The sequence below is a fragment of the Bactrocera dorsalis genome, chromosome 5 (genome assembly GCF_023373825.1).
Source record: "Bactrocera dorsalis isolate Fly_Bdor chromosome 5, ASM2337382v1, whole genome shotgun sequence".
In the NCBI taxonomy this organism is placed as follows: Eukaryota; Metazoa; Arthropoda; class Insecta; order Diptera; family Tephritidae; genus Bactrocera; species Bactrocera dorsalis.
In genome coordinates this window covers 45,101,800-45,115,512 of record NC_064307.1, presented here as the reverse complement: position 1 = coordinate 45,115,512, position 13,713 = coordinate 45,101,800, and the positions used below count along the sequence as shown (strand labels likewise).

Sequence of the window (13,713 nt, the reverse complement as noted above, 5' to 3'; positions counted from 1 at the left end):
AAAGCATTATTTTCCGAAAGTTTTTGTCTCGACGCGTTGTGATATGACAGCGCAAGTCAGCAAAAGTCCCAGGCCTAATCGAGTTGAAAAGCATCGATTACAACTAAATACACTCTGGGATAAAAAAAATATTAGAAAGTTAAATATTTGTGTTATAGTGAGTTTGCGAAAGTCATTAATTGTGGCAGGAATGATGGATTATGTGGCATCCGAGTCCACACTGAAGTGGATTGAGTGCAGAAAAAAATGTGATGAAAAATTGCATAGTATTTATATGATAAACGCAAGATACATTTACAAAAATCTACGTGAAAGTGACAAAAGAAATTTTGAAAAATAATTTATGCTAATTCTTCCACCAACTCACGTATATATATACATATTTGTATGTATATATCTAACATCTCTCGAAAAATTTGTGTTTGACACACTATTAAATAGCGGTGAAAATCACTTAGTCCACATTTCGAATAGGAAGTCCGTAAAAATATTTGTAAATCCGTAAATATGAATGTTTACTGACTTGCTAACGATTTGTGAATTAGTTGAGTTCTTTTGCGGAATAGAACTCCGGGCACTTCTGCTTACGTTTTTAACATGCCCTTACTTATTTTCTTGTGGATATAATAATTATGCGGGTGGTTTGAGAGTTGAATGACTCAAATCACTTCATAATTACGAGTTATTGTCTTTCAACATGCGATCAATGTTTACTTGACGTCTGTTTAGGACTTACCCAACAGATAAACGAGATTCAAAGTATACCTACATAGATTTAATACATGAAAATATTTTCTACACTGCTTCTACCATTGACACTCTTCCATCTTTCCTTCGTATAATTCCCACATCCATCTTCTGTGTTCTTCGCGTTCGTCTGACAGCTCACAACTATTTCAAAGGTATCAAATACACCTAGGTGGCTCCCAAAAGATATTTACGCGATTTTTGGTTGAAGAAGTTGTTTTTAAAGATTGTGATTGACATAAGAGCGCTAGTCAGTGGCGCAGGGGCACTTTGGCAGGGTCAAAAACTTTTCTAATCCATGGACGAATGCCGCTGCGTTTTGCTATTTTTTTTTGTGTTCTTTACTTTTGCTCTTCACCATTGTCTTCCTCCTCTTTTCTTTTCTGTATTGTGCGAGTTAATTGCGCATGAACGGCTGTTTGTATAAAGCAGCCGATATCTGCCAGTCAAGGTCGTCCTATAAATCTATCAATTATAATTATTTCGTAGTTAATTGTGAGCGGTGCGAGTGTTGTGTGTCGGCGTCTGTTTACTGCTATGCTATGTTATGTTATGTGTTTATTTGTGTATCAGCGAAATTCTAAAACATTTTTGTAATTAAAGGGAAGGGATTGTATATCGAAAAAAATTAACTTTGTTCATTTAGGCTTAAATAAAATATATGTATACACTTATGTCAGCATATAGGTATTTTTTGAAGTGCATAAGGTCAAATCGAATTGAATTAGTTAATTACTCCATATGGTAGGAGTACATTTAGTATACTTGTATACATGTGGTTAATGAGGCATATATGACATGGGGTTTCTCCAGGTAAAGTGAGCCATCCACGCATCTCATATTTATATGTTAATCTTCTGTTATATGTTACTTTCGAACATATAGCGAGTCGATACATTTATTAATTACACATATATAGATTTCAACTAACTGGAAAAATATCTCAATAATGGCAAAAGTATACCAAGAGCGCCTCTGTGTTGATGGCTAAAGTAAGCAGCTTCTCTATATAATTTTTGTACAGTAATCATATGTATATACATTAGAGACCTTCATAATAAAAATAATGCCCTCGGACTTAAACTTATTGCTTTATGAACAGCGATCTAGTTTCAAAATTTTTAGACTTAATGCCCCAAAACAGCATTTATTTGACCCTTAAGCTTTGCTCTTTGCTTTAAAAATATTATGTAGACCTTTTATATAATGTCCCCAACAAGTTTTTTCTTTGTTTTCATCCGTAATTCTAATATTCTTCTGATATGTTTATAAAAAATCCTCGGGAGTATATCTTCTTTGAGGAAAGTTCGAAAATTTTAAACCTTTTAGTAAACCTATAAAAACATCTTTTTACTTTCGAATTTGTTTGAATATTCACTTTCCTACACTTATTCTTTATTTCACATTTGTTTGACATATCACAAACCAGTCACTATTGAATGAGGTTAGTTTTCCTTTTTGAGACACGAATGATTTCTATGAGAAACAGTTTAGTCTCCATAACTTATATAAATATTCAGTGTTTATGGATTTATGAAATTACAACAACATTTTCGAATCGTTACAACGATATTTCTTCTCACCGGCATTGAAAACAACGACAAGCAAATTGGAATTCATACCCCCAAACACTTTGAATAGTACCATTGGATTCCCCAAGCCTAATAGCATCGAAGTTGTCAAGGAAAAAGTGCTGTCTAGGTGCTTCCAAAAAAAAAAGTTAATGAAATAAAAATAGTAGATAATACATACTTGTTGTTTTTTTGGCTCCGACTCAATTTTAACTGCAGTAGCCCTTGTATCCATATCTGTCTTTTGTATCTTGCACTCGTATCCATCGCTTGGCACTGTGGCACCTCACTTTCCGGTCTCCAAGGTGTTCTTTTAAGTGGGCCGCTGTGCGCTGATGTATTTCTGTCTCGTGTAGTTATCGGATAGTTAAGCACAGCCAACAACTTTTCAACTTAAGCTACTTATGCCACACATGCACAAGCACACAAGCATAAATGTAAGACCATGCATAAGCATAAATTCGAAAAAAGTTCAAGCTGAGAAAATGCTTTCCAGCATCCAGGCGCTACTTAATTTTATAGTGTTGACAAGTGTACTGAACGCTTTGCTGCTACTTCCTCTACTGTCTTTTACTGTATTTTGGCCAAGTTTTCTCCAAGTGTGGAGGACTAATGCCACTGACTCTTGAGTGATTTTAAGCTTGTTGTAGGATGTGTTTACGAATACGTTGGAATGTGTTTGCTCTTCCGTTTGTTGAAAACAGTTTGTATTGTTGTTGTTGTTTTCTTTCCTTGATAAAGAAATGTTAATATTTGTCTCGTAAATAGAACAATTAAGTCTTTGCTTGTTTTTGTTTTGTTTTATATCGTTAAGTTCTTTGAATTTCTAAGACGTAAGAGAGGCACCAGGCAGTTAGAACAACAATTGTAATTTTTACTTTGGTTGTTTATTTGGTGTAAGGCAATCCTCGAATTCATGCCATTATTCTCTAAAGAATCTATTTTGTTGTTGTTGTTTTTATCGGATTTCGGTAAATCTTTTGGGGGTACAAATGTAAAATGTTATGTCAAGTAATTTGCGTAATGCTATCCTGCTTGCTTATAGTTTTGATTATATCAGTCATTTCGTAAATTAAAAGTCGTTCACTAATCCAGACGCCTTGTTGAGTTTTTTGCTTCTATTTTGGTGTACCACTCAAAGCGCTCAGATTGGCGGAACTTTGAAGTTTTGAAACAGTTTTCAGGCTATTAAATTTTAGGATTAGAGGCGTTATGTGAAAACTTTTCTTTTTGGATCATGGACCTATTGTGTAGAAGTGTCTACCTGATGAACAAAAGTTGAATGAAAATATTGATGCACAGATATTATAACGCGATTTTTCGGTTTTCATCAGCATTCTTTAAAAAGCTTTCATCCTCTTCTCAGAAATAATCATAAATACATATGCTGGGGCAAATCTTTTCAAACATAGATATTCTGAAGATCCGAGACAATATCTGTAGATATAAGAGCTTTAGTCGCACCCGCCATGTTATAGCACGCTTTACTTCTAATGACTGTAAGCTTGTGGAAAATAGTCGGTAGAAACAATTTCTCACTTTATATTTTTATGAGAATAATCAGGTCTTTCATTGGTAAAACATTGTAATTGGAGTTAGGTGATTATCTATAAACACTTGTCTCTTTTTTTTTGTATCGGCAGAAAGCATACATCTAATAATTTGTATAACGTTGACGGTCCTTGGACGTATAAAAATTTGAGTGTAATCCGGTACGTAGATCTGACTGTTCTTGTAAGCCCTCGTTGTAAATCTTTGTATTGCGCTTTCAGAACTTAAGCAATTACCATTCAGCAATTACCATTCAGCAAATCTTATTATTCTTACCGAATATACAGCACATCCGCTTTAAGGGCTTTTTATGCCATTCTTAATATCTAAGTGACTTTAAGAAGACTTGTATATTTTACAAAAGTCTTTAAAATCATACTTTGGATGCTTCGACATAACAATCACACACATATGCCTAAAAAATATGTAACTGTGATCCTGAATCGGTGATTCCGGTCAGTCATGATGGCCTTGTGAGCATATTTATGAGGCATTTAAGAAATAATTCTAGCTGAAAATAAAATATTTTATATGTTCAACTGGTTCATTAACTTACTGAAAAAGCTTTTGGAGTATTTATGCGAACCGCGCTGAATTTTGAGAAAGAATTAACAAAACAAGATATATAAAAACATATAGTAATATATTCATTCATGGTCTTGACATGCTGTATATTTGTATATATATATGTATATTCTGATGTAAGTAGATATGTAACTACATATGTGTACTGGAATCTGGCATGTAAGTGAACGTAGACCGGTTGAACTTCCTTTGCTTGTGAACCGCCGACTACACAAACAGCAAGGTATCTAATTGTTAATCGACGGTTTTTCAACACCAAATCTTTGATTTGTTGAACGTGAGCTTCGTCGGTTGAGGTTGACGCTGGACGCTCTTCGTCTTCGACACGTTCACGAATTGGAACTCACTATACCACTTGTAAACATTTTTTTTAGACATAGCTTCATCACCAAAAGCTTTCTGCACCATCCTCAACGTATACGCAGCAGAAAATTGATTCCGTAAACAAAATTTAAATCACCTTATTTTTTGGACACAGTAGTACTCTCAGGTACATACAAAGGAACTCATGGATAAAGCCTCGAAATGCAATCATTCCGGAGCCGAATGACAAAGCAAGATGACATGGATAAACAACACTAAAAATCAATAAAGCTTAAAAAAATAACAACATTAACTTCCGACTGAAGAGAATTCCGTTAGAGAACTACCAGCCAATGAGCTTGACAGACAGCAATCGAACGGTGAGACAGAAGAGCACTTGAATGCTGTGATTTAAATATTATATTGGCAACAACAAAAACAACTACAATACCAATAAGAGCTAGAACAGCAAAAGGCGCTAAAACTGCCGTAATGTCGGAAATAAAATCACGAATGTAAACAATAAAAACAAGAAGAAAGTGATGATCTGCAATAGTAACAAGTAAGGAAGGGCTAAGTTCGGGTGTCACCGAACATTTTATACTCTCGCATGATAAAGTGATAATCGAGATTTCATTATCCGTCATTTACATATTTTTTTATTTTGCTGTAAAATTAATTAGAATTAAATTCTGAGAGATTTACCGATATTTTCGGTGGAAAATTAGGTTAGGTTAGGTTAGGCACTGAGTTCTTCGTGTTCGATATCAAGGACCTTGAAAAGTTATATTCCGATCACGACAATTTTTCCACAAGGGATACCTCAGCTCAAATACCGTATTTGTGTAAAGTTTTATTCCGCTATCATCATTGGTTCCTAATGTATATATTATACAGAGAAGGCATCAGATGGAATTCAAAATAGCGTTATATTGGAAGAAGTCGTGGTTGTGAACCGATTTCACCCATATTTCGTACATGTCATCAGGGTGTTAAGAAAATATTATATACTGAATTTCATTGAAATCGGTCGAGTAGTTCCTGAGATATGGTTTTTGGTCCATAAGTGGGCGACGCCACGCCCATTTTCAATTTTTAAAAATAGGCTGGGTGCAGCTTCCTTCTGCCATTTCTTCCGTAAAATTTTGTGTTTCTGACGTTTTTTGTTAGTCGGTTAACGCACTTTTAGTGATTTTCAACATAACCTTTGTATGGGAGGTGGGCGTGGTTATTATTCGATTTCTTCCATTTTTGAACTGTATATGGAAATGCCTGAAGGAAACGATTCTGTAGAGTTTAGTTGACATAGCTATAGTAGTTTCCGAGATATGTACAAAAAACTTAGTAGGGGGCGGGGCCACGCCCACTTTTCCAAAAAAATTACGACCAAATATGCCCCTCTCTAATGCGATCCTTTGTGCCAAATTTCACTTTAATATCTTTATTTATGGCTTAGTTATGACACTTTATAGGTTTTCGGTTTCCGCCATTTTGTGGGCGTGGCAGTGGGCCGATTTTGCCCATCTTCGAACTTAACCTTCTTATGGAGCCAAGAAATACATGTACCAAGTTTGATCATGATAGCTCAATTTTTACTCAAGTTACAGCTTGCACGGACGGACGGACAGACGGACGGACGGACGGACAGACAGACATCCGGATTTCAACTCTACTCGTCACCCTGATCACTTTGGTATATATAACCCTATATCTAACTTTTTTAGTTTTAGGACTTACAAACAACCGTTATGTGAACAAAACTATAATACTCTCTTTAGCAACTTTGTTGCGAGAGTATAAAAACAACAAATCATGCAAAAGATTGTCACTACAAAGCGATTATATCAAGCCGAGTGGATTATATTTTCGTTGAGTGGCGCGTGGCACCGTCGGCTCTGTGGGTCTACACACAACCAACTGCCGCTGAGATTTCCGCCTTCCTGCTAGTGCAGAGGTGGGTGCGAAATAAATAACGGAAATTAAAATAAAGCAACAACAAAGCATTTGTGGAGCATAAAACAAAGGTAAAGTTGACTTTACACCTAATTATAATAAATGTGAACGGGGTTGAGGGGTGCGGTGAAATTGAATATGAATGAATAGCCGAAGTTGGGCTACCCTACCAACAAAGCAGAGGTTTGTTATATGGAATGGAGATTTTCAAAATCACATGTGTGTATTAACGTCAATAAGGGCTCATTTTGGGGATGAGTAAGACTGTTGTTGGGTGACTATCTGAATACAAATATATTCAGTTTTGTAACTTTTTGTTTGCAAGTAACGCAAAACGTGTGAATGACTGAGTGCCAGTTGCTTTTGCAACAATGAAGTACACCATGCTTTTTTTGGGGCATGCCACAAAGCCAGCACTATGTTAGCTACACTTCAAGCTGACACAAGCCACGCACTCCAAAAAAATGTTACCGACCATTTCACGCAGTTTAAGTGAAGCGGCAGCTTTTTGAGTTCCATTCATGCGACCTTGTTGCTAAGCCGATAAATTTCCGTTATGTTTGTGAGAGTGTCCCCCATTGAACTTCCACTTTCCATTTAAATTTCGTTATGCCTCTCTCACCAGCATTCGTTTTGCCTGTCTCTTTGTCAGCCCGTTTGTCACTTGTGTGTGTAATCACTCATTCACATCTCATTGCAATTTATGTGGAAGATATTGGATATTTGCGCTTTGCCCTTGCCACATTCATTGTGTGTCGCGTCTGACTTAAATTTATTTCCACAGTTTTTTTAGATACTCTGAAGTGGCTGCCCGAAAACTTTATTATATTCTTTTCATTTGGAAAATTTGTAACTGTCAGCTGTGCGTCGCTGAGGTCGCGATTTTGACAAGGCGTATACTTTGGGAGATATGGGTATGAAGTGGATTAACTACAGTTGAAAAAAATGTTAGGCTTTTGACAAAAAAAATATGAATACGCTAAAGTAAACAATAAACATATACATATATTAGCCACTTTGCTAGCTTTTGAACTGATTTTCCATATACTTGCTTTGAGCTTATGTGCGACATTCATTGTGCGTCAAAGGCGCCGTCAAGTAAAAAGGTTACTTTTCCGGTTATCTTTTCGCTTCATATAACAATGTTTAACTAAAAGATGAAAAAAATCTGCCAAATAATTTTTTCGCCGAAGTTGTCATCTAGTTCTGCAATTACAAATCTTTAAATTTGCAAAACTCAAAGTTCATTGCCATACATTAATTATGGCAACAGCAGGAACGATGAAACTCATAAATAACTGAATCAAGAGTACGAAATTAAAAATTTATGAATAAATATTTGTTTTGGAGGAAAGAAAAAAAAACTGGTGTATGTTGATGCAGATATAAGTATATACAAACATACATAGATATTTGATGAAATTGTCAATCAATCACTGAGCAGAAAGCAATTAACTCGACATTTTTGACATTTGGAAATAGTATTGCTCTTATGTAACCAAATATAAGCTTGGTCTCTGCTGCTGTGCGTTTTCAGCTATGGGGGTAAACTTGAAAGTTTGTCGTGAATTGATGGAAAACAATTTTTGACTTTTCAGACTTCTTTAATCCCTCTTTAGGCTTGATGTAATTTTTCTTTTTCTTAATGAGTCTAGCATAAAGATATTCTAGTAGTGCTTCTGTGAAAAGAAGTTTAGAATTTAGTCACCCTTAAACATTTGAATATTTTCTAAGGCTTTAGGTGGTTTAAAGTCATCACCTACAACACCTTCAGAATTGGAAAATTTATTTGACCTTGAACTGAAAGTTACATTCCTAAATCTAAATTTTGTTATCAAAGTCATAAATATTACAAAGATAGTTAATTAAAACAAAAATAAAATTTTCCTTTTCCGAAAAAGCTTCAATTTACTCCCCTTTTTCAAAGTCCTCACTACTTAAAAGCTCTGTCAAAGCTTTAGCTCACTTATTTACTCACTCTTGCTCTCAATCAACTACTCGTATTAAGTGTTGCAGTGATTTTGCTATTGTTGTTGTAGTAGTAAAATCTTCAAATCAACTGCTTTAAGTTTTTTCTCTTCAGCAACTTAGTTAAATACATAAACTAATTAAATTCAATTAAAAGTTTTTCGTCTTTAGCGAATCGAAGTCGTTTCAGACATCAACCAAACGCCAGCATAGCTGCATTTCAACCGACATTTTGTTGTTTTTCGTTTTGCGTTTTGAAGCACGAGCGGTCCTTTGGATTGAACTACTTTGTTGCTGCCACATCTTAATTACAGAACGTGTTACAATCAGTACTTCAACGCAAGAACGCGCATGGATGTGTGACATAGCTTGGGCTCTCCAAGCGCCTAGTCAAAGAAACACCCAAATGCACAAGCACGAACCGACGACGCTAATCGATGCGTCACTACACACTTTTGTCATACCGGCCGCTGGCCACATGTATTTTTGCAACAAAACATCTGAGAGACACTGAAGCCGGATATGGTCGCGAGTTGTTGCTTGTACGTTGTTGTTTACAACAATTGTCACCTTGAAGTCATCACAACCACAGTTGTATTTTTTGTTGTATCTCCTCTTCTTGCCTTCTATGGCGGCAATTGTTAACTACAGTGACTTTGCTTCAATTAGATTGACTACACTTTACTGAAGTCGCAGAGTTGCTTTGGTCGCGGGCTGACGAAATTGTAGACCTGTTGTTACTGACTTCTTTACGAGCTGTCACTGCGCCTTTTCATTTTCATATGTTCCAACGCTTCTATTATCCACTTCGTGTGAGTGTATGTGTGGCTTTTATTGCCACTTAGTTGATTGGTCAATTGACAAGTCGCTATGCGTCGCAAAAATTGCAAATTCTTGCAGCGCGCCGAGGCATACTTACATAGAAACAGATATGCACACATACTACTCTAAACTCTCAATAAACTGCTCAAATGTGCAACAAGTTCTTGCATATGATGTTGCAAGCGTGGGAGTTGCCTTTCGTCCCTCACAGCGGTGGCAGCTTAACGGCTAATCACTTTGCACAGCGTGAATGTGCAGAATAGTGATTGTCAATCAAAGTGATTTTGTAATGGCGATTAGCTCCGTAATTGGCGCTAATACACATACGCTGTGGTAAATCACGTAACATATCCATTACTTTTATAGCTAAACGCATCATTAATAAAGATAGATAACAGTCGGTCAGTTAAAAAGGTGTGGAAAGAGCTTTCAGGGAGTTTTTATTATGTGTAAGCTATTGAAATTCAATTAAAATGAATCGTCTACCATGCTTCAAATTATAGAGAATCCAGTGCGCGATGAACCAACAATTGCACGTGATTGACTGGTCGGTATTAGGCAGTAGTCAACAAAAAAATTTCAATTTATATGGGAAGGGTTCTTACTTCGTTTCGGAGAGCTTTGTAGTCCACTTGAACTTGCACTTCATACTTTTTTTTTTAATTCTTTTAAAAAATAATTTTTTAAATTTAATCTTAAAAATTATTAATTACCCAATCTAATATACCCCTCACAGGTGCATTTCTTTTAGTAACTATGTGTCCAGTTCGTTCAGATCGTTCAGTTTGTATGGCAGCTATATGTTATAGTGGTCCGATATCGGCAGTTCCGACAAATGAGCAGCTTCTTGAAGAGAAAACGACGTTTACAAAATTTCAAAACGGTGTCTTAAAAACTGAGGGACTAGTTCGTATATATACAGACAGACATACGCACATGGCTAAATCGACTCAGCTCAACTTACTGATCATTTATATACGAGTATATACTTTATAGAGTCTCCGACACTTCCTTCTGGGTGTTGCGAACTTCATTGAATATTTCCATTTAGTCTTGTATTCTCAAAAGCAATAGAACACAAAGAGGCATCCACACATATCTATCTATACTTATTTTTACAGCTTGCGGTTTTTATATATTTAAAATATTCATTATTTGATTTCAATGTGTAGTTAAATATCAAATTGCACATAAATAATACGCCAACAAATATATTTATTTGCACATCAAAAGTCAATATCGATAGATCGGTAGTAAGTTTATATAAATTGTTTGCGCCACAAATTGTTATAAGCCTATAATTTTTACAGACACATATCCATATATGTGTGTACATCTCCTCAGTCATAGAAATATTTATATTGTGGCACATTAGCATTAAAAGTCACTTATATGTGTGCATTGAAGTAATAGTATTTTTATTGTAATTGTTTTTGTTGTTTATTGATATTTGTATATACATATTATTACAAAATCTGCTTAACGGAGAAATCTAATTGCCAACTCAGCTAATAATAGAGTGAAGCTGTGTCTACCGTTGAAATTGTCTCGAAGTAAAAACTTTTCTTAACAAAACTCCCAAGGCTGGCAAAAATGTGTCTGAAAACTTATTTTCAAAAGTTTAAATTGGCTGGCAAAGCATTTCTAATTCAATTAAGTAATTTTCACTTAAAGCTTTGCACATATTTTATGGGTTTGTCTACTCAGCAATTTCAATATTTGTGAGAATTAGCTTCCATATTTGTACATTAGTATGGTAAATTTGTGAATATCCTTACACAAATTGCAGTTAGCGAGAAGTTTAAACAGACATTAAAATTTTTAGGAAAAAGTTCGCATACTTCAATGTTTTTTTATATTTCATCTCTCGAACCCTTTTTGCTTTTTCCTGTGATATATTGCTGGCTTCGGGGCGGATATATGTCCTATAATCTCGTCAATAGTATGGGGTTTAATTCTTCAAATAATTCTATAAAAAGCAATGAAGGCCAGTAAGAACCCGTCCAGTCAATGTCACCTCTTATTAACAACAAAACGGCTCAGCTATGGTTGTTGCCGAATTTTAATATTAGAAGTTTCTGATAGACGTAATGAGCCAATATTCCGCTTCGAAGCTTTGTTCAATCATTAATTTTCATTGGCCTCTGATGAACATTCTATACTTCAAATACTGCAATTTTCTTTCATAAATTGCAGCAAAATCGTTTAGAAATAAATATTTAAATATAATAAAAATTTTATTAAAAAAAAATAACCTATTGTATTTTGTATATTAAATTATTAATTTATTCTTCTATGATTCTTTAACAATTTAATTTTTTCTTTGCATTTCAGGTAAACTTTCTAATCATACTCTAAGATATATTGTATATCTTGAGATATGTTTCAACATAATAGAAGGTGAGTAAAGTTCTCTAAAAGAAATAAAAAGACTAATTGATCATCATAAGCGAGACAATTTACTAATCTTCACCACAAATAAGAGCGCTGTACAAACAATTTTAAATAAAAAAAGTTTGCTGAAAAAATCGCGCTTTGCTAAACACTCATAGATTACTTGTAATAATAAAGAATAATTACTGATTCAATACAGCCAAATTATTCACATTAATTCTATAAATACTTCGCACAGACAAAGAAGCAAAAACCTCTGTTAACATTCGTTCGAATATTCGAAGACTCAGTGACAATGCACCGTTGTTCGAGATTTATGCGAATTTAAGTAATGAGTGAATGAGTATTCATTCATTCATTAAATCTTCAAATGATTACTTGCTAACATAAGCCCGTTATAAGACCATTGTACTAGACTATTGATCGTGCTACAATGCCACAAAGTGACAATTTTGAACAGTTACGAATAAAAATTAAAAAATAAAATCCAAAAGCCAGTTGAACTATAATGCGGTCTTCTCTGAAAGTTACGCATAATTTAGAGGAAATCTACATACTTTTCTCTTTGATTGTAGGCTCTATTCGGATTGGTGGACCCGTCTATGTCCGCTGAAAGGCACAGTAGACCTTAGGTCGCGATGTAATCCTTGTAAATAATAGGACTGAGTCAATTTAAAAAGTTTATTGAACCAATCTTTACAATTGTCTAGAAACTTTCAAAATAGACTCTTTCTGCGTCGATGCAGCGCTGCCAGCGCAATTTCCAAGTCTTGAAAGCGTCACGGAAAGCGTTCTCTGAGAGCCTTGAGAGCTGAGCTGGATCCCCTCTGTCATTTCAAAATGCTGGCCTTTCATCGGCCTTTTCAGGCAAGGAAACAAAAAAGTCCGGGGCCACATCTGAGCTGTAGGGCGGCTGCGGAAGCTATGGGATGTCGGCCTTGGTTAGGTAGCTGTTCACAAGAAGAGCGGTGTAAGCCGGGGCGCTGTCGTGGCTCAACTTCCAATCGGCTGCGATGTCTTGTCGGACTCGACTGTCCCTTCGTTTGAGTCTCTTGAGGACTTCCACGTAAAACTTTGCGTTGATGGTTTGTCCACGAGGAATAAATTCTTGGTGGGCGATGCCTTTGATGTCGGAAAACACAATGAGCATCGTTTTCACTTTGGATTTGCTCAATCATCAGCGACCTCTTCCTGGCCCTCCAAAAAGGCATGGTATCGCGGAAATACATCACACCTTGATAAAGTAACGAAAATGTTTGTCCTGACTCTTTAGATGCTGTCGCGGCGGAAGAAAATTAGTCCGATTACTTTCCGGACAATTTGAGTACTGCAAAAATTTAATTATAAATTTAACAAAGAAGTGAACTTTAATATTTTGTATACCTAAATACGAAGAACTTTTTAGTAAATGTAAAAGACTTGCAGTTTTGAAATGTTTAAATGGACTAACATTTATCGGGCAATAGCAAGCAAGTTCTTATTATAAAGAGTGCATGAAACAGACACACTATCCAAGTGGCCACAGTTAGACTTGAATTTTCTAGTTAAATAGACCAAAGATTAGAAAAGAACCATTGATGCTCATAACTGAAATATGTATACGAATATATAACGTATAGATCTCGCAATATGTCAGCAGGTCAATCAGAAAAAAAGCATTCGTGAACTTTTTTCCAAAAAGGTATTGAAATCTTTTAGATGGCTGTCTAATCAGTGATTTCGAATAAAATTGTATTTATCTTTGTAGTAGTAGTATTTCAGATACTTGGCTTTATGAGGTCTAGAGTCTTTATCCGTAGACATAAGTGGTATACGCTTT

General features: G+C 35.3%; 1 protein-coding gene across 2 annotated transcripts in view; it reads left to right on the top strand.

Annotated features, from left to right (window-relative positions):
• The window catches only part of LOC109579317 (uncharacterized), a 132,954-nt gene that overhangs the window by 13,801 nt on the left and 105,440 nt on the right, over positions 1–13,713 (top strand). Inside the window, exon 3 of one of the 2 annotated variants that reach the window (XM_049458737.1) lies at positions 11,835–12,134. The exons of the other annotated variant lie outside the window; for it this stretch is intronic. Within the exon in view, the coding sequence (XP_049314694.1) occupies positions 11,835–11,908 (74 nt within the window). The 3' untranslated portion in view covers positions 11,909–12,134. Of the gene's footprint in view, positions 1–11,834; positions 12,135–13,713 lie in introns of those variants that run through there. 2 annotated transcript variants of the gene reach the window in all.